We start from the raw sequence: 20555 nt of genomic DNA, 5'->3' as shown, positions 1-20555 counted from the left end.
AGGTACAGAAAAGCGTGCTATCCTTCTTAGCGCAACTACTACCCCGCTCTTCTTGTCAATTTCACTGCCTTTGCCATGAGCGGTGGCCTGACGATGCTACGAGTAAAATGGCATTGCGTTCAGTTTCATTCTGTGAGTTCGACAGCTACTTGACTAAATATTGTATTTTCGCCTTACGCGACTTGTTTTTTATGTTCTCATACTTCTTCCTTTCTGCCTTCACCCTCCCCTCCCCATTTTTTCAGTGTGTACATTTCTCTTCTCATCGTCACTCTTTACATTTAGTCAAGTGTTGACCCAGATATTTTTTTTATTTGTTCGATAGATGTCTTTGATGACGTCATATCCGGTTTTTTGTGAAAGTTGAGGCGGCAGTGTCACACCCTCAATTTTCAACCAAATTGATGGAATTTTTTTGTCAAGCAACATCTTATTGGTCATATTGTTTGATGTTGTTTTGTGTGTTATTTGTCTGCTTGTTTGCAAAACTTGATTATTTATTATTTTTTCCAAATAAACTAGCTGTTTCAGATCTTGAGTCTTGGGCTGCTTCGTGGTTTTTCTTCTCCCTTAGCTTACCAATCAGACTGGGTTTTTTTGTCTCCATTTTATTTTGTTATGCCTCAGCAGTCTTTCTCAGCCCATTTTAAACACTCATCCCCCCCCCCCCCCTTCCCCACCCCCCAAAAAACCACTTACACCAAAAAACAACAATTAAACAACTGCCTGTGCCGGGTGTAAAGGCAGAGTATACGTGTTTCACCCAGCAGCTGCCCGCCACTGGAGGACAATTTGGTTATAATTGGTTACAAACTTGGCATTAACCATACTTCTTTTTTACGGTTTTCATGATAAATCCGTGAAACACACACACACACGCGTGTGCACGTCACTCGTGCACATTGTCGCTATTCCAACTTGGCATAAGTTCGTCAGCTGACGAGCGTCTTATCGCCGAAATATGATGAAATCGTACCCCGTTTGAGAACAACGGTGTGGGACTGGTTGCGGAAGCAGATTTAATGAAAACATACAAAAAAACAATATTCTGGTGGAAGATGAATTTGCTACACTTGCAGACAGTGTTGAAATGGTTCGCAATGTCACACTCATTGCTCGTGTCGAATGCGTGGGGGCAGAGTTCGAGATGGTACGTCACTCGATCGTCGTCTGATCACAGGCGGAAGGTATCGTTCACTGGATGAAAGTAGTGGTCCAGTGAAGCTGATGGGGTCTATGCCGACCAAAAGAGTGGGATTCCCTGTAGGTGGAGTTCCTGGAGGGGGATTCCCTGTATACAGGGAATCCCACAGGGTGGAGTTTTTCAATAAAACTTGCAAACCATACTCGAATTTCTAAGAAATATCAAAAAAGATTGAAAAACATCAAACACCGATGTCGCCAAGCATCACGTGACTTTCAGCGATACGCTAAAGGAACTAAATCCTGTGGTATTCCCTGTATACAGGGAATCCCCCTCCAGGAACTCCACCTACAGGGAATCCCACTCTTTTGGTCGGCAGTATACAGTATACATATAATACACTGGGATACATAAGCACTCACACTTAGTATTCGAGGAGATTCAGTAGATCAAGGAGTCACACCGGCTTCAAAATCTCACACCAAAATTAAGTTTACAATGAAAACGTAAAATGGTTAATTTGTCATTGCACATTTACAATAATAAGTTTTTCTTTCTGTTGCCGTGTTGGTTACTAATTGTCAGGAAACATTTGTGAATATATTGTAAACACCTGCAGGGAGAACTTATGAATACCTGAGTGGGACAGGTGACTAATGAACATGTGAATCAGTTTGCACTGAGTGGTTGTATATTAATTATAGATTAATACTTTACATATATATATATATACTAGATGAATACCCGCTTCGCCTGTACCCGGCTTCGCCGGACCCGGCTTTGCCGGGTGAGTGGCGCACCAATACCCGGCTTCGTCGGGTACCCGGCTTCGCACCGTACGCCGGCTTTGCCAGGCGCACTGTACGCGATTGACGCCACACGAAGGAAGGGAGATAAACGCGCAAAACACTGGAGAAGATAAGGAAGAGTTACTGGGAATGGATGTACAGAAAAACCAGAAAAACCAAAATCGGTTCAGCGCTGCGCGCTGAGAGCACGTGTTGAACATTTTCATCAACCAGATTGTGTTCGGGGTCTACCTGAATATGCCCACCAAATTTGAAGGAGATCCATCGAGAACTTTGGCCGTGCATCGCGAAGTGACAGAAAGACAGACAGACAGACAGACAGACAGACACACACACACACACACACACACACACACACACACACACACACACACACACACACACACACAAGCCGTATATAGATATAGAGGCCTATTTTGATACACATACGTTTCAGTAGTTCCAATTATTTGGAGGAAAAGGAGACAGCGCGAAAAGTTAAACATTGGGAGAAAAAAGATGACTGTTCAAAATTATATGATTTGTAGAAACGGGAAGACGTACATTTTAATTTGGAGGAAAACTTCAGATACAGTAACTTTTGTTGTAATTTAACTGAGTCTCCAAGATTTAGCAGTGAGACATGCTAGCTGTTGTTTAAATAATAATATGGTGATGTTTATGATGATATTGATGACCAGAAGGTTCAAACTTTCAGTCGCACCTGTATAATATCAGATGGGTGTCTATTCTATGGGTTTATTGACTGCAGCATAAGCGAAGAGCAGTTACACCCTATCAGAGCTGAATACAGAGAGAAATTAAGCATATTAGCTCAAGACAAAAGTGATGGGGAAAAAACACCCTCACACAAGTGATGGAGTCGAGGATGTACTTAGCTGCAAGTTAACAGTACATGTATACTATAGCTGGAGCACTTTATAAAAAGAGAGAAGTAACCTACCTACCTGACCTATTTTTGTAGACAGGTAACCTTAACCATCACTGAATTTTTTCTTGACCTTTAGCTTAGAAGGGGCACAGTTTATAGCACATGTACTTCAGTATTCATCGTGAACAAAATGTGAAGTGTTGTCACTGTACTAATATGGTTGCAATGTATGTACATAGTAATATTATGTAACTTGTAAGATAATAAATTAAAAGTACAAAAGCCTTATTTCCAGGCACTCCAGTCTGACATGTACACACATGTTCACCTGATAAGGGTCGAGAGTTATTGGGGCTTTGCAACTGGGGACTGAAAAAACTTACCGTAGCTTATCAGAACTGTTCTTTCTTTTGCAGCTAACACTATGGCCGTGAAATTATCAGAGTCACAGCTTCCTCAGCTGCTGTTGTGGCTTCAGCCGTATCTTCCAACCACTTTTAAGGTAATATGCATGTTGCATTGTTGTCTTATACTGGGGTATCAGTGAACTTTTCTGATGCTCTCATTTCAAGTGCAACCTCCCTTTTAAAGACCTAAAAAATTGTGAGAAAATCAGGTCTTAAAAAGGAGAGGTTCTTCAAATGGAGGTAGATTTAGCGAGGTCTTAAATTGGGGGGTCTTAAAAAAGGGGTTCCACTGTATAGTAGAACGCCCTTTTAAAGACCTCCAAATATCTGAGGAAATGGAGGCCTCGCAATGTCAGAGTTAGGCTTGTAACTTACTGCTAGCTTGTCTTTCTTCCTCAATTACATTTGACATTTTAAATCACACTCAAAATTACAGTAATCATTTTCCGGGGCTTAACTGTGTGCAACCTGCCAAATTGAACCAGTTACTATGTCACGTAATGTGTTCCTTAGATAAAGTACCCAAGATAAACAGAACGCTCGCTCTCATCAAGAATACTCTACCTCCATGTTAGCTTTTGGTTTAGACTAATGCTGGTAAGTGGAACCCCCTTTTAAAAAAAACTAAACTCTGAGAAAATCAGGTATGTATTAAAAAGGAGAGTCTTAAAATGGAGGTAATCTTACAGAGGTTATGAACAGAAAGTCTGAGAAAATAGAGTCTTAAAAGGGAGGTTCCACTGTATCAGGGTTATCCAGAATATATCAGTGATGTGGAGAATAACGTCACGCTCATAAGATAATTGCCTATGTCATTTTTGTGTGTTTTGAGAAAAAAAACCAGATAAACGTGTTTGGTTTCTGAACAATCTGCCTATCTTATTTTAGCAATAAGTTGCAAACTGCTTATCTCGAGCGGTTGACAGCCGGATAAGTGAAAGTTAAAGAGCTGGCAGCAACGATTTCAATCAGCACAACTACATAACAACCCAAATATGCTTTTGCACACCAAACAAGTCTTCCTGTATAAAAACAGAAGCCTCTACTGAAAAGTGCTTAACTCAAAAACGAGAAGGCAGTTCTGCTTACGTACCTGTGACAATGATTTCCGATGGTCTGAGAGTTTGTACCCTCTAGCACATGATAGGGTCCCTTCCAGTAGCTTCCCCTGTAGTCTCACTGCAACTGAGTTAGGTATTGTTCTTATGAGCGTGACGATGAGAGACTGTAGCTGTCAGGGTGCACAATCAACGTGGAACTGTTTTGAGCCTTTTTCATGAGTTGAGGCAGCTACATGTAGATTTCTGGAGAGTAGATATATATATGCTGCTGTTCGAATCCGAGAATGGTTTAAGATAGCAACAACAACAAAATTAAATTAAATTAAAAACATAAAAAAGATAGCAATAGTGTGAGATTTCATTAATTTTTTGCTGACATAAAAGTTGTGTTCCTTAACAGTTATATGGTGACCTAAAGAGCCATCTGCAGGGCAAATTTCCTGATGTGGACTTCTTTGTGGACCGGTGGCCGGACCCCCAGGCTGTCAGCGCTGTTGTGGACCCTGCGGGGGATCAGGTGGGCTTTCATTATAAGTTCCTACTGTTATGGGCTTTCAATAAGTTGCTACTGTTGTGGGCTTTCATTAAATTGCTACAATCCTTGTTGTGACAGTGATCATGTATACCACCTCAGATCTGTCGGGGACTTTACGCTAGATAAGAGCATCCATCAATTTGGACACATACCAAAATCAACAGCCTGGCTGCTTCCTGTGCAGAGTAGGAATATTTTGCTGAATTAATTCTGAAGATTGACACAGGCGTCACTTTCCAAAGGAATTCAGCAAAAATTTCCCAGAAAGCAGCCACATTGTTGATTGTTGGTGTTCGTTCAAATGGAAGGCTTATTTTGACATGTAAAAGCCTGGGCAAATTTGTGGTACACTGGTACCTGTGATGAAAGGACACCTTTTGGACCAAGCCAAAGTGTCCCTACGTACCTGGTGGCAGGTTTCATGACAGTTATATTTTGGTCGGATGTACATGTATAGAGAAAGGGGCAGAAGAAGGTGTCCTTTCTGGGGAGGAATCCTCATGAGACGGGCCTCACATTGCAGGTACCACTGTAGTTGTACATTTGCAACTGTGGTCTTAAAGAGAAGGATGGTCCTTAAAATGGAACACAAAATGAAGAGGGTTAGTTGTTTTTGTTGTTGAATTAATTTGTTTTTTTTGGTATGTATGAGATGCAATTGTCAAGTTACAGAAAGAGTATTCAGAGTGGGCATTTTGGCTTTGCAATGACTGCATTTCTTACATGAACTAAAGAAGGAGGTAGTGACACATGTTGAAGGTTTGTGTGAGGTGTAAGGACAAAACATATAAAATGTACATCTTTGAACTATGTACGTACATATATTACCACAGTTTTACATTATCTCCCTTTGACTGTCAAAACCTAATCACACCATTTCCAAAGATCAGAGCTCACATGTGTTTGCGTCAGTGTTTGAGGAATGAAGTTTAGAATGATGATTTGGTAAAACTGAATTTAAAGGTTATGTTACGTTGCAGCTGGAGAGTAAGGTTTTTTTAGGGAAAATAAACCTTGGTATGTTTGGTGTGAACGACAAAGCCTTGGTCGATCTGCTCAAGGACAAACGACTGGTAGACTGGAACAAGCCCGCAGTTTTGAGTTGTAAGTACCGGGATATACCACTTATTTTGTGTGCACACGTGCTGTCTCTTTTATAATAGTGATAGCTTATAATAATGACAAGTGATAGCTTATAATAATGACAGCTTATTTTATTTAAACGGAATAACTTGTGCTACAAATTTGTCGTCGACATTTAAATTTTTACTCAGTCAGATTTGCTTCAAGTATCCCACTTTGGTTGTCTCAGGCTTTGCTAGGTAAAGTTTAATTTATTTTGGATTCTTTATGGGTCACAGTCCCATGGTCTAATATTTGGTGTGTTTTTTAACTTCAGTAACTAACCAACCAAGAGTTTGTTATTTGTTTTTTGTTATGTTTTTGTTAATTAGAGATATACACTTTTTGACATTTCTGTGCCTTGTTGCCAGTATTTGCTCATTTAAGTCTGACTTTTTTTGTTGCTACAAATAAAAGACTGGATTTTTTTAAAAAAATTTTTTTTTTTAAGATTGGCAGACACAGTTAGTCACTAAGAAATGTTTGCGTTTTGATGTAAAGAAAAGGATGGCGGAAGGTATGCAAATCTCTTAAGCTAAAATTGTCTCTGACCTTGACTTTCATACTTTGTTATAAAAGTTTGTTTTCATGAATGACTTTCGCTCATGTTTACACATGTGCCTGTGGTTATGATTGAAGTTAATTATTTTCCATTGTCCCTTTTCATATGTGTCCGTCCGTCCTTCCGTCCATCCCTGCGTATGTGGACAAAAAACTTAATGTTGAGGTTATCTCGGAAGTTTTTAAAGCTAGACCTCTGAAACTTTGCACACTCTTATTTTGTCTGGGCTAGCCAAAACTCAAATTGTGAACGAAAATTAGGGTTGAATGGATTGATACAGGTCACATAAATATCAAGTTTGTGTCTATCAGTGGGACGTGAAAGTTCTCTTGAACATTATTTTATGAAGCTTCTTTTTTTTTTCTTTTTTTTTGGGGGGGGAGGGGGGGGGCAGGGTCATAGATATTGGAATCCTCTTTTTAAGACCTACAAATCCTTAATGGACATGACGAAGGAGAGTTGTATAAAGCGTTTGCTTTTCTTGTTTAATTTTATCGTAACTTTTCTTTAAGTAGTTTGAGTAGTTTGAATGATTTTATGACAAATATGTGCGTGTTTGTCTTTTGAGCAGTCGTCCCAGGCAGTTTTTGGCCGGCGGCAATGACGCTTATGGAAGAAAAGAAGGTTGGACCTTTGCAACCAGAGCCTGTACTCATGCTGAAAGCAACAAGACAGAACCTGAAACAAATGTAAGTAATCCTGACTGAATTTTTACACTATATCTATTGTTGGTGTTCATATTTTCACACAAGTTCCATAGAGTTATGGGTTGAGATGCAGAAAGACGTATATTTAAATGATTAGCTTGCCAGACCAACTGCTTGTTAGCTTATTTCTTATGTCCATTTTTCTTACACACCAGTTATAAACAGACTGTCAAACAATCACTGAACTATTGATGGTGGCAAATATTTTTGCATTGGATGAGGGGTACAACCCTTGGCTTGGTGGTAAGACGCCGGCCTCCAAATCAGAAGGATGTGGTTCGAATCCCGGCCACGCCTGGTGGGTTAAGGTAGAGATTTTTCTGATCTCCCAGGTCAACTTATGTGCAGACCTGCTAGTGCCTTATCCCCCTTCGTGTGTACACGCACAAGACCAAGTGCGCACGGAAAAGATCCTGTAATCCATGTCAGAGTTCGATGGGTTATAGAAACACGAAAATACCCAGCGTGCTTCCTCCGAAAGCGGCGTATGGCTGCCTAAATGGCGGGGTAAAAACGGTCATACATGTAAAAAATCTACTCATGCAAAAAACACGAGTGTACGTGGGAGTTTCAGCCCACGAACGCAGAAGAAGAAGAAGTTAGCATTGGATAATTGGAATCAAAGAGGGCCTTGAAATTGTACCAGTTTGACCATGAGAGTCTGTAAAGTTCTGTTCAGTCTAATGAGGTGTGTGCGCTGATCAGTAGCACTTGTTTTATACAAATCTCTTGTTTCTGTTCTGTTGAAATGATGCCCGTCTGTGTTTGTTGAACAGTCCTGTGCCAGAGGGAATGAAGATCTCACCGGTGACAGAGGATGTGGTTGATGTGGTCAACTCAACATGGAAGTTTATCTGTGAAGGGTCAGACCTTTACATCCGTGACCTTGTACGTCACCAGCCGTCTGTTTTTCTGACAATGGAAGATGGACAGCATGTTGGACACATGCTGGGTAATAGCTATGGAGCCATGGGAATGCTCTACATTCAGCCCCACTTCCGCAGAAAAGGTTATGCCAAGGTCATCGTTTCACAGCTGGCTGCAAAATACTTTGAAGAAGGCTGTGACGTGTATGTAATGATTGAAGAAGACAATGAAAAGTCTATCAATCTGCATCACTCTGTGGGGTTCAAGACAGTACCGAACTTCAAAGTTGCATGGATGAGAACTGTCCCTAAAACCTGTGAACCTCGGTCTCCAAAGTGTTGTGTTTAACCAAATTCGGATTTTGCTTTGGACAACACAGAAGCCATTGGCTGTTCATGGCTGTTCTTCGATGACTGCAGATGACTCTTTGATATCAACCAATTATGTTAAAAGCAAAGCAAGCAATTTGCCACAGGCACCTCTAGCTTGTACAAAACGGTCATCTGTACAGATATTGCCATCTTAATGACATATCGGACACCAATTGGCTGGGGGAAAAATGGTCACACAAGTGAAAACACTTTGGTTCAAAAATAAATGCACGTGGGAGTTTGGTTAAAGCCATATGTACTCGATGACTATACACGCTAATTGCTTTACCAACAGCTGGAGACATGCTAAATTAAGTTCCCTGCAAAATATTGTGGTCTAGGACCCCTTCAATGTTAAGATATTTGAATTTTTATTTTGATCTAGATGGTCCTATTTATAGATTTGGCAACACATGTAACGTTGATGCAAGGGAGCTAACACCGCGGCTTTGTTGACATCCTCACTTTTTCAGAGGCTAGAACAAGCTGTAATGCATGTATTATGGTCCGCGCATGGTGACATATCGTCATTATATGGTCTTATGGTGCGTTTGACATCGATTGTGGGCAAACTACACTTTGTAAACACGGGAGTGCGTTAGTATGCCTTTAAAGGGAAGGAGTCTTAAATTGGGGTGTCTTAAAGGAAAGGGGGGGGGGGGGGGGGGGCAAGGCTGTCCACTGTAAAGGACACTTTGTGCCTTTGTCTGTTACACTTGAGTAAAATATAGGAACACAGGCTAAGGAACTTCATGAAATTTCACAGTGTTCATTGTTTGCTTGTTACAGTAAAACCTCTGACAAACGACCTTGAAAATGTTCAGAAAAGTCGGTAATAAAAAGTAGGGGTCTTTCTCCGCTTTCCCACCTGTTTTGGAATAGACTCCTTGTCTTTGATTATTGAACGATAAAAAATGAAGTTCAATTAAGACAGAGCGCTTAGTAAAACATTGATGACTGCCTCTATTCGCTTGTTTCTTTCTTTCTTTATTTGGTGTTTAACGTCGTTTTCAACCACGAAGGTTATATCGCGACGGGGAAAGGGGGGAGATGGGATAGAGCCACTTGTCAATTGTTTCTTGTTCACAAAAGCACTAATCAAAAATTTGCTCCAGGGGCTTGCAATGTAGTACAATGTATCACCTTACTGGGAGAATGCAAGTTTTCAGTACAAAGGACTTAACATTTCTTACATACTGCTTGACTAAAATCTTTACAAAAATTGACTATATTCTATACAAGAAACACTTAACAAGGGTAAAAAGAGAAACAGAATCCGTTAGTCGCCTCTTACGACATGCTGGGGAGCATCGAGTAAATTCTTCCCCCTTACCCGCTTGTATTTTAAAAGCAAAATTAAATAGCAATGACATCCAGTGTGACCGACATAATGTTCGCACTACATGTACCAACACGGAAACGCATATATATATATATATATATATATATACATTTATACCAATTACCAATGGCACTTACGTCATATTTCACGAAAAAGGATTTCTTTACCCATAATTCCTCCTTGATTTTGAAAATGTTGAAGGTTTCTTTGTTGTGGACGCCTTATTGTCGGTTTATGATATAAAGGGAAGAAGCAACCAGTTACAAGCGGTTGTTGACATAGACAATGAGGAGTGTTGAAAGCTTAAAACAAGGATGTCCAAATCTCAACATTTTTACTCACCAGCCGGGCGAGTAACTTCAAGAAAGTCACTATATAGCCCGGCAGAAATGGCACTGGCCCAGTATTAATTTTTGGTATTAATAATTGATCTGCAGTGTTTATATGGCTTGAAAACTCGATATTAAAACCAAAAGTGCAGTGGGTTGACTTAAAATATATTTTTAAAATGTTCAGAGAATGTCACGTGTTATCTTTGTGTGTATGTGTGTGGTTGTGTGTGTGTGTAAAAAAGCATAGCTCGGCGTTCGAAGTGAAGCTGCTTTTGGGTATTTCTGGCATTTGTACATAGCATTAGCACTCTTGTGTGTGAATATCTTTGTCTGCTGCTATTATTCACATCTGTCGTGTGTGTGTGTGTGTGTGTGCATAGATTTGCACGCACGCATGTGTGTGTGTGTCTGTCTGTATGTGCGTGCGCACGTTTTATTCAGTACCTACATCAAAATAAGGATGCCAAAATGAGTCTGTGTGAGTGGTTGTGTGTGTGTGTGTGTTTGAAAAAAGAATGTACTCTTTCCATTAGAGTTTATTTTGGGGGGTGAAACCAGGGGTGCGTTAGACAGGCAGAATGTTTTGTAATGTTAGCAAACGCATAGTTTTGTTGTGGCGCTCGTAAACGTTAGCGAACGTTAGCAAGCGCTCGGTACGAGTACCATTGTCTGGGGTCACTGAAGCGTAACCATGGCGACCTCTCGCCGAGCAAGGTCTAGACAACGGGGGTTTGTTCAGAGCGTTCTGTAACGTGCCTGAGAGGTGACTCGCCAGAAGTCATTGCACTGTACTGAGCTTGCTGTTTGACTCTCTCTCAAGAGACGAGTCCATTTCGTTTAAAGTAGGTAGATAGGGTAGAATAGGGCCTTTTACAGCTGACCGCGCGCTGAGTCATTTCGAGTTACTCCCCTTGGGTACGGGCAAACTCGCTGTCGATACTGTTACTGGATACAGACGAGATGGTCTGCTGCAACTTGTAAAAACTGCACAGCAGTTGGAACTTCCGATCGATCCGGATTTTACAAGACAGGACGTGCAAGAAAAACTTTCCGAAAAACTTCGACAGATCGGATTTCCACCACGCGATCCTTTTACATCCGAAGAAAAAAGTGACCCATCAAACGCACCCAGGATCGGTGTTGTTGACATCCTGAACTATCTGATTGAGAAAAAGAACGATTTCGACCAGAAGAAGGCGAAAACTTACAAATCCTTTGAAGATATATCGCCTTTTTTATGGCCATGTGCTCAACTTGAGATACATACATGTGCAGAAGTGGAAAAGTTTTTCGTCTACACCGCGGAGGTAAAACCGACACAGAGGCAGACAACCTACCTGCACACTTCCTCATATAAACTGTGCATAATCGTCAGCGAAGATGGGGACATTCTGCTGGGATTTTGCCAGTGTCCGGGGGGGGGGGGGGGGGGGGGTGGCAAGTACTTACATTTCACAACATAGGCATGTTATTATTCAGTGAATGGTTAATGAACATATGGGTTGCTCTGATTTCATTCATGATCAGGTACATTTGGTTTTTTTTAACCACACAAACACTTAGACAACAATTATTAGAGTATGAGTTTTTCCGCGTTTTGATTTTTATTTAAATCCAAGTCACAGCTTCTGTTTTATGATGAGTGATGTAGTTTGAAACACTTGGACAACAATTATCAGAGTATGAGTTTTTCCGCGTTTTGATTTTCATTTAAATCTAAGTCACAGCTTCTGTTTTATGATGAGTGATGTAGTTTGAAACACTTGGACAACAATTATCAGAGTATGAGTTTTTCCGCGTTTTGATTTTCATTTAAATCCAAGTCACAGCTTCTGTTTTATGATGAGTGATGTAGTTTGAAACACTTGGACAACAATTATCAGAGTATGAGTTCTTCCGCGTTTTGATTTTCATTTAAATCCAAGTCACAGCTTCTGTTTTATGATGAGTGATGTAGTTTGAAACACTTGGACAACAATTATCAGAGTATGAGTTTTTCCGCGTTTTGATTTTCATTTAAATCCAAGTCACAGCTTCTGTTCAAGTTATGATGAGTGATGTAGTTTGAAACACTTGGACAACAATGTCAATTATCAGAGTATGAGTTTTTCCACTTTTTGATTTTCATTTAAATCCACTCTGGAGTCACAGTTTCTGTTTTATGATGAGTGATGTAGTTTGAAGTGTTGGTATTAAATTTTCACTGACAATCATTCTGTGCTGGTATTCCCATTTTCACCTGCAGGGTTATGAAATATATGGGGAGAAACTTGGTCAGTAAAATCATCTTCACGCGTGAACTGAAAATTGTCTCTGTTTAAAATTACAATGTATTTCGTGAACACACCTGGAGAATGCCCTTGCGTGATTTAAAAACTGCCTGCTGTGAATACTGTTGTCATACTATGAATTTTCTTTTGAGAAAAACAAAAGAATGAAAAGCTTTTAACTAGCTTGTGAATGAGCCTCTTACTTCTATGTGGGGCTAGGTGCTTTGAACTATTTTTAATGTCTGAAAAGGATAGTGATGGAAATCACTAGTTTAATGTCAGGTGTGACAAGTCACATATATATATATATACTATTGATTGAACTATTTTTTTTTATTAATCTGCAATTTTGTTACAACCTACTTTGTTTATTTGGTGACAAGCTAGTGAGAGGCACTTTTTAGTGCTTGAATAGTACTGTGATGCACATTATTTATCATTTCAGTCTTGTCGTACTCATGATTACAACCAATACCGGGTCTTGTGAGCTTGTACAGTTATGTGATGTCTCTCAAGTCTTTTTCCTTGAGGCAAACCATTTTTCCTTTGAACGACACATAGTTCAGTTTGACCATTTTTTGACTCACATGCGAAGCAAAAGTGAGTCTATGTACTCACCCGAGTCGTCCGTCCGTCCGTCCGTCCGGAAAACTTTAACGTTGGATATTTCTTGGACACTATTCAGTCTATCAGTACCAAATTTGGCAAGATGGTGTATGATGACAAGGCCCCCAAAAACATACATAGCATCTTGACCTTGCTTCAAGGTCAAGGTCGCAGGGGCCAGAAATGTTGTCTAAAAAACAGCTATTTTTCACATTTTTCCCATTTTCTCTGAAGTTTTTGAGATTCAATACCTCACCTATATATGATATATAGGGCAAAGTAAGCCCCATCTTTTGATACCAGTTTGGTTTACCTTGCTTCAAGGTCAAGGTCACAGGAGCTCTTCAAAGTTGGATTGTATACATATTTTGAAGTGACCTTGACCCTGAACTATGGAAGATAACTGTTTCAAACTTTAAAATTATGTGGGGCACATGTTATGCTTTCATCATGAGACACATTTGGTCACATATGATCAAGGTCAAGGTCACTTTGACCCTTATGAAATGTGACCAAAATAAGGTAGTGAACCACTAAAAGTGACCATTATCTCATGGTAGAAAGAGCCAATAAGCACCATTGTACTTCCTATGTCTTGAATTAACAGCTTTGTGTTGCATGACCTTGGATGACCTTGACCTTGAGGTCACATGTATTTTGGTAGGAAAAATGTGTAAAGCAGTTCTTAGTGTATGATGTCATTGCTAGGTTTGTCATGTAAAGGTCAAGGTCAAGCATGTGAGTCGTATGGGCTTTGCCCTTCTTGTTTCATTTTTGTGTTCTTGTTGTATGCAACTGCAAGCACCGAGCTGTCGTGCTTTTTGTCTGATTTCAGACCATATTCTTTGGGCCATTTGTATGCTGAAGTAGTTTTGTTTTTCTGCCACTTCTGTTAGATTGTGTTTTTGCAGTGAGATTCATGTTCAAAATTTTAGACAAGATTAAAAGAATGATCCTGTTTCTTAAATGCCTTCGTGTTCATTGGTTTGTAGACTATGTGTCACTTGCTGTCTAGTTTTTCAATGAAATTGTTTTGCTAACTAGCTGCAGTATCACACTTTGGTTTATGGGGATATGAAAAAGCTACATTAAAACCATTTCTTCCTCTCTCAGCACATAAAGTCAAAGCATGGTACAATCTTTTTTGTTCCATTTATACTTATGAAGAAAAACAGCATGTCATTTTCAAGTGCCCCCCGACGAAGTGTTTTGTGCAAATGTAGGTGTCTTTGTTGACTTTTTCGATGTTGAACCTCTCGATCGTTCTTCCACATAGTTTAATCCATTTTCGGCACTTTTCTAAATCTCTAGAGGGTTTGGAAAACGGTACCCATCCAACACCGACCATGTGTGATCTCTCACGGTGTCTTAAATCACTTCCACACACGCCATAACAGCGGCAATGTTTGTGCACCATCGTACAGCTCCACCATTCAAACAACGCGCAAAAGTGGCTGACTTTGCCCGAGGCACAGCGGGCCAAGGTCAAGGTCGCCTAGAATAGCCCAGGTGTAAAAGGCCCTATTGCAAACAGTTTTCCGCGAACATAGCGTTGCTTATAAAAGGAAACCCTTTTCTCTCTTCGCGAATAGAACGTTTGCTCTACACAACGCACCCCAGTTCTCTAAATGTGACACCGTAGACGCTGACACAAAATTGCGTCAATGAAGAAGGAGCGAGAGGTTTCACACAGTCTTAGTTTCGATTTTTCACTCATAGAACTAGTCATTCTGAAAAGCCACATCATTTCAAGGTTTTGCCATCCAAGTGGATAATACTCCTTTTAGAGCCATTTTTAGTGGGTCTAAGAGACACTAGAAATTTCCGGTTTTTATAGGGCCAATGTGTAGTTGAAACGGCGGTCTCAGTCGCGGGACCTGTTTCAAACTGCAGAAAGGAAAGACATTATACTGACAATGGCAAGGCAGCGAGGGACCACGTACGGCGAGGAATGTCATTGTTTTCAGATACGCACTCACAAGTCATAGTTTTATGAACGTTTGGGCTATCGCATTTGAAAACTCAAGAACCTCGATTCAGTGCTTTGTTTGGTCCTCCTGTGGATAATGGTGTTATTTCGTCACAGACATAAACTGATTACATGTAACATACATGTAGGCTACTACAGTAATATCTTCATTCTGAGAGTTGATGGCACTTCTTCGCTAGCAAAATCTGCCTGTCTGTGTTTAAAAGAATTAAAGAATAATCAATTTGGGGGGAGAGAGAGAGAGAGAAAGAAAGAAACTGATTAAATTTTAGCATTGAAAGCGTCATGTAATTACGCTATTTCCAGACATATCGGAAAGACACGTTACTATTATTCAAATAGAAGCACATCATTACAACAAACGTAAACAAGGGATTAATACCAGCGTACCTTCCAAAATAGGTCCTGTAGTTGTAATTGATCGGGCAGAAACCCCATTGGGGGTATTGTTTACCTGAATTTTGGCATGTCATCATATTCAAAATTGTGTAACATAAAGTCTGCCCGATTGATTTCCCTTACATTTGTTTTACACTTGTTTCAACACACACTGGAAATATCACACGCAAAATATTAGCGAATTTTTTTGTGTGTGAATCAATCGGTGTCCTCCTCCTTCTTGTTTTTCGTTCATGGGCTTAGACTCTCACGTTCACTCATGTTTGTAGCGCGAGTGGATTTGTACGTGTATGACCGTTTTTACCCCGCCATTCAGGCAGCATACGCCGATGGAAGACAGGCACCAGCTGTACTGGGAAAATAAAGTTCAAGTTAACAAGGAACTATCTCTCTGTCTCTGTCTGTCTCTCTCTCTGTCTGTCTGTCTGTCTGTCTGTCTCTCTCTCTCTCTCTCTCTCTCTCTCTCTCTCTCTCTCTCTCTCTCTCTCTCAAACCAGCCAAACATCATTACCTTGTGGTCTCACAAATAATTAATTAACTATTATAATATCGACCTGCCTAACCTTTAAGGATGGTGAATGTATAACTTTTCTTTTCGATTCCGTGAAGAATATGTAGACGATGCACAAACAGCTTTAGAGCTCTGATCTTGATAGAACATTCCTATGAGATATTGGGAAAGATCTGCCAAACGTTAATCTGCAATATAAAACAAGTCGCGTAAGGCGAAATTACTACATTTAGTCAAGCTGTGGAACTCACAGAATGAAACTGAACGTAGTCCGCCGCTAGTGCAAAAGGCAGTGAAAGTGACGAGCCTGTTTGGCGCGGCAGCGGTTGCGCTGTGCTTCATAGCACGCTTTACTGTACCTCTCTTCGTTTTAACTTTCTGAGCGTGTTTTTAATCCAAACATATCATATCTATATGTTTTTGGAATCAGGAACCGACAAGGAATAAGATGAAATAGTTTTTGAATCGATTTCGGAAATGTAATTTTGATCATAATTGTTATATTTTTAATTTTCAGAGATTGTTTTTAATCCAAATATAACATATGTATATGTTTTTGGAATCAGAAAATGACGAAGAATAAGATGAAATTTGTTTTTGGATCGTTTAATAAATAAATAATTTTAATTACAAGTTTTCGATTTTTAATGACCAAACTCACTCATTAGTTTTTAAGCCACCAAGCTGAAATACAATACCAAACCCCGGCCTTCGTCGAAGATTGATTTGCCAAAATTTCAATCAATTTAATTGAAAAATAAGGGTGTGACAGTGCTGCCTCAACTTTTACAAAAAGCCGGATATGACGTCATCAAAGGTATTTATCGAAAAAAAGAAAAAAAACGTCCGGGGATATCATACCCAGGAACTTTCATGTCAAATTTCATAAAGATCGGCCCAGTAGTTTAGTCTGAATCGCTCTACACACACACACACAGACACACACACACACACACCATAGACCTATATTTAGATCCCTGCACACACATACACCACGACCCTCGTCTCGATTCCCCCCTCTATGTTAAAACATTTAGTCAAAACTTGACTAAATGTAAAAAGGCTAAAAACGAAAACGTGTGAATAGTACTGCAACAGTTCTTACAATCTCTGCAATATCAATCTGTTACAGGACACTACGTTTAAATTACATGAACGAGTAAAGCGACTGAAATGCAACTCACTAAGTGTGTTCCAGTCTGGAATTATATACGAAATAGAGTATCTAAGCTTTGTGAAGTAGACCGTTTCTTTCTGCATGTACTTAAATTAGGCAGGTCGCGGAGGGCTTAGAGAAATAAAGAACTCTTTGTGGTCTGGGTTGTGACTGAGCAATATAATATTCACCAGAGAAAGAGAGAGAGAGAGAGAACTCAAAACTCAGAACTTTATTACACAAGGATAAAGGTTTTAGGCTTAGCCTAATCTTCCAACCTGTCCTTCTAACATAATGTCATTTGACGACAAGTCTAAAACAAAACAAACAAAAAGCAAAACTATACAGCAATGCATCGTTAAACGGTGCCATAAACAGGCTTTTTCGTTTCAAGAGTAAGGGAGAGGCGGTCGAGGAAGTACGCATAAAGATTGACTTCACATGCATATAAAATGAAAAACTTAAAGAGCATTGCATACACAATCAGAATACTCTCTCTCTCTCTCTCTCTCTCTCTCTCTCTCTCTCTCTCTCTCTCTCTCTCTCTCTCTCTCTCTCTTGCTTGGAGTTGTAATTGATGATGAACTTAAAGGCACAGTAAGCGTCCCGTAAACCATCACAGAGCTCCACGAGCGTCTACATACAGTACAAGCATACTTCCATTTGAACGCTCACCGAACGGGAACATCCTGGCTGCTTTCTGTCGAGCGTGAGAAATTTTCAAAGAATTTATTTTCGTGGACTTGGTCCTCTACAACAATGGCGCCTCGTTTTGGTGCTGGACGGCTGTTATGACTGAATATCATCCGACTGAATACCGGAAATCACGCCCGGACAGTAAGCCTCCCGTAAACCATCACAGATACTGTCAGGCTTTTACACACAGTACAAACACCCTTCCATTTGAACGCTCACCAAACGGGAACATCCTAGGTGCCCTACGTAAAGAGCTAGCAATTTTTAAAGAATTCATTTTGCAGATTGTCTCGAACACTTTTTGGACCCATCCTGAACTCAGGTCAAAAATGAGTTACTTCCCTTCGGGTCTCATTCTATCGATGTAAACTGGCGATAGCCGTGGATCGATGATTATCAGAATGTTTTTGGACCGTGGTGCGTTTTTGCGCTAGACCTAACTTTTAAAATCTAAATAATAAATTTACAGCTTGTTACACAAACATTCTTTAATCATAAAAGAATTCTTTTTTCATCAAGACAAGATCAGTACAATTCGAAGTTGTGAAAGTTTGAAAAAAGAAAAGCCCGGAAGCAGGGTCACGCAAGGGTCGTAGCAGACGACGGTTTATGCATATCGCCGTTCCTCTCAACAGTCAAAAGCCATCGCTAGAGTTCTTGTGAACCACAGCCGTTTGTTTCGTGCATAAAAACGTGCTATTGTAGATAAGCTCACATCGAGTCGCATTCAAATGACTAACTGACGACTACATTGTGAAAAAGGGAAACTGGATCACACGGGTTCACGATGGCTCAGGGGTAAGATAAACCACGCAAAAATAAATTCTTTGGAAATTGTTCGCTCTTTACGGAGGGCACCTAGGATGTTCTCAATCGGTGAGTGTTTAAATGAAAGGGTGTTTGTACTGTGTGTAAAAGCCTGACCGTATCTGTGATGGTTTACGGGAGGCTTACTGTGCCTTTAACTGGCGCTCTGAGAGAAAATGTAAGTTTTACGCCCTCACAGCAAAGCCATTAGGGGCATGTTACATGGGAAAACCCGGCTTTGTATAAACATAAAAAAGTGGGGGGGGGGGGGGATGTGGACAGCTGGCTGCCGGCTGCTAGAGGAGACCTGAAATGGGCTAGGGACCGGGTTGGGTCGTCTTGGGTCAGTGCTGAAATGGTTACTTTATTGGCTGTTGGCCGAACGGACACCCGGGCTTCATATTTTTGAATGCATGGTATTCGTGTAACCAAGGCCTGAGGCTTTCGCTGTGACCCTGGGATCTTTATCGTGCGCATGTGTGCACACGGGTGTGTTCGGACACCGAGGAGAGTCTGCACAAAGTTGACTCTGGGACACACACTCCCGCGCCGAACTTGGGGGTTGAACCCACGCTGATAGTAACAACCGGTTTTAAAGCCAGCGCCTCTACCGACTGGGCAAACTCCCCCCCCCCCCCCCCCCCCAATTGGTTGGGGTCAAGAAGTTCCATGGAGGGCGGGGGGTATGGAGTAACACATAGTGATTTGCTCAGAACATTCCCACCCAAGCAGAGCCGCGCTAGGGGTACACATTACCGTGAAGCTGGCAGTCAGTGCTACCAAATGTCGTCTGTGTCTACCACTCGGTGGTGACTTAATGTGGGTCTATGTAAGCAGATGCCAGCGCAAGCAATCTGATGCAGAGTCAGGAGGCGGTTTGGTACAAGAGAACCTTAGAGGCCACAGCCTCGGCCGTCTAAGGGATCTGTCAGTGTGTCTGGAGGCACATTTGGTTTCTGAGGTTCAAGCGGAGCTGTTGCCTCTGCTCCCAAGTTCCCGTGTCTGGAGGCGTTTTGGGTATGGAAGCAAACCTGTAGGTTGGGGCCTCTGCCTTTCAGGATGCCAGGACTACAAAATGTGTGTCTTGGGACACATTTAGCTTAAGATTCCAGAAGTGGATCTGTGCTGTGCTGGGTCTGCTGCAAGCACACTAGAACCAGCTCGCAACAGTTGAGGTGAACAGATTGGTGACCAAGACCATCATCGGTTTCTCTCCGAGTGATCGCTCTCACATCGATACAGTTTATAAACGAGTTTCTAGGAACCTTTTCGTACTTAATAAGTTTCTGTGGATGCCCTCAAAATGTTTTTCCACGCACACTGTCTCTCTCACATTTACTATGCATCTACTGTCTGGTGCAATGCCAGCGATGTTCATATAAAGAAAATAAACACACTTTACAACTTTAGAAGTTAAAATTTATATTTTCACCCCAGAATTGTGTGCCGGGTTGGCTCAATGGTAGAGCGCTCGCCCACCAATTCGTAACCCGTGGGTCAGGGTCTTTGTATTGACAAAATTAATTTTCGAACTTGTTTTTAAAAAATGGTTCAACTTTTCCTTTATGTTCTGAACTTGTAATTTTTGTATTTTATTCATTTTAATTCATTACAAAGATTATGAGTGATTTCTTGAAAATCGAATTTATCAAAGGGTTGCATAATTATATACATAGTACTTCCAGTGAACGATTTCCCATAATTACCCTTTCTATTTTATTTTTATTTTTTTAGTAACATCGGCTTCTGGGAAAATCCAAATGGCTGATTGTATCACCGCCCGTCGACTGCACGTAATGGTCGTAGCCTACTTCTGATTATAATGTACCCTGGTTCAGCGAAAAAGGAATCGTTGCAAGGTAGTTCCAGGGTCAGAGAAAATAATTTAGTTGTGATTTTTGGGGCTAAGATGACACCTCCTCATTCTATCCGCTTCCTCCTGCTCAGTTTTGTCCGTCTCTCTCTAACTTGACAAATACCCAGCAAGAGA

General features: G+C 40.7%; 1 protein-coding gene across 4 annotated transcripts; it reads left to right on the top strand.

Annotated features, from left to right (window-relative positions):
• Window positions 1-961: 961 nt before the first annotated feature.
• On the top strand, window positions 962-10311 carry LOC138964159 (glycine N-acyltransferase-like protein 3). Of its 4 annotated transcripts, none has more exons than XM_070336046.1 (6): window positions 962-1150; window positions 3241-3326; window positions 4693-4809; window positions 5808-5931; window positions 7083-7200; window positions 7995-10311. In XM_070336046.1, the coding sequence occupies exons 1-6, from the start codon at window positions 1126-1128 to the stop codon at window positions 8431-8433; spliced, it is 909 nt and encodes a 302-aa protein (XP_070192147.1). In that variant the 5' UTR covers window positions 962-1125; the 3' UTR covers window positions 8434-10311. The 4 variants fall into 4 exon arrangements, with proteins under 4 accessions (XP_070192147.1, XP_070192148.1, XP_070192149.1 ...); XM_070336047.1 differs by having other exon boundaries at window positions 962-1187; XM_070336048.1 differs by lacking the exon at window positions 962-1150 and adding an exon at window positions 1178-1263.
• Window positions 10312-20555: the final 10244 nt, after the last annotated feature.

The sequence above is a fragment of the Littorina saxatilis genome, linkage group LG4, assembly GCF_037325665.1.
Source record: "Littorina saxatilis isolate snail1 linkage group LG4, US_GU_Lsax_2.0, whole genome shotgun sequence".
Taxonomy (NCBI): Eukaryota; Metazoa; Mollusca; class Gastropoda; order Littorinimorpha; family Littorinidae; genus Littorina; species Littorina saxatilis.
The sequence above is the reverse complement of the archived record's forward strand: the minus strand, read 5'-3'. Positions and strand labels throughout refer to the sequence as shown.

What these genes read in the sequence shown, in the direction of transcription:
- LOC138964159 (XM_070336046.1), top strand. Translation starts at nt 1,126, where the DNA reads ATGCGTGGGGGCAGAGTTCGAGATG. An exon ending in ATCTTCCAACCACTTTTAAG is followed by an intron (nt 3,327 to 4,692) that starts GTAATATGCATG and finishes GTTCCTTAACAG; the next exon opens with TTATATGGTGACCTAAAGAG. An exon ending in AGACAGAACCTGAAACAAAT is followed by an intron (nt 7,201 to 7,994) that starts GTAAGTAATCCT and finishes TTTGTTGAACAG; the next exon opens with TCCTGTGCCAGAGGGAATGA.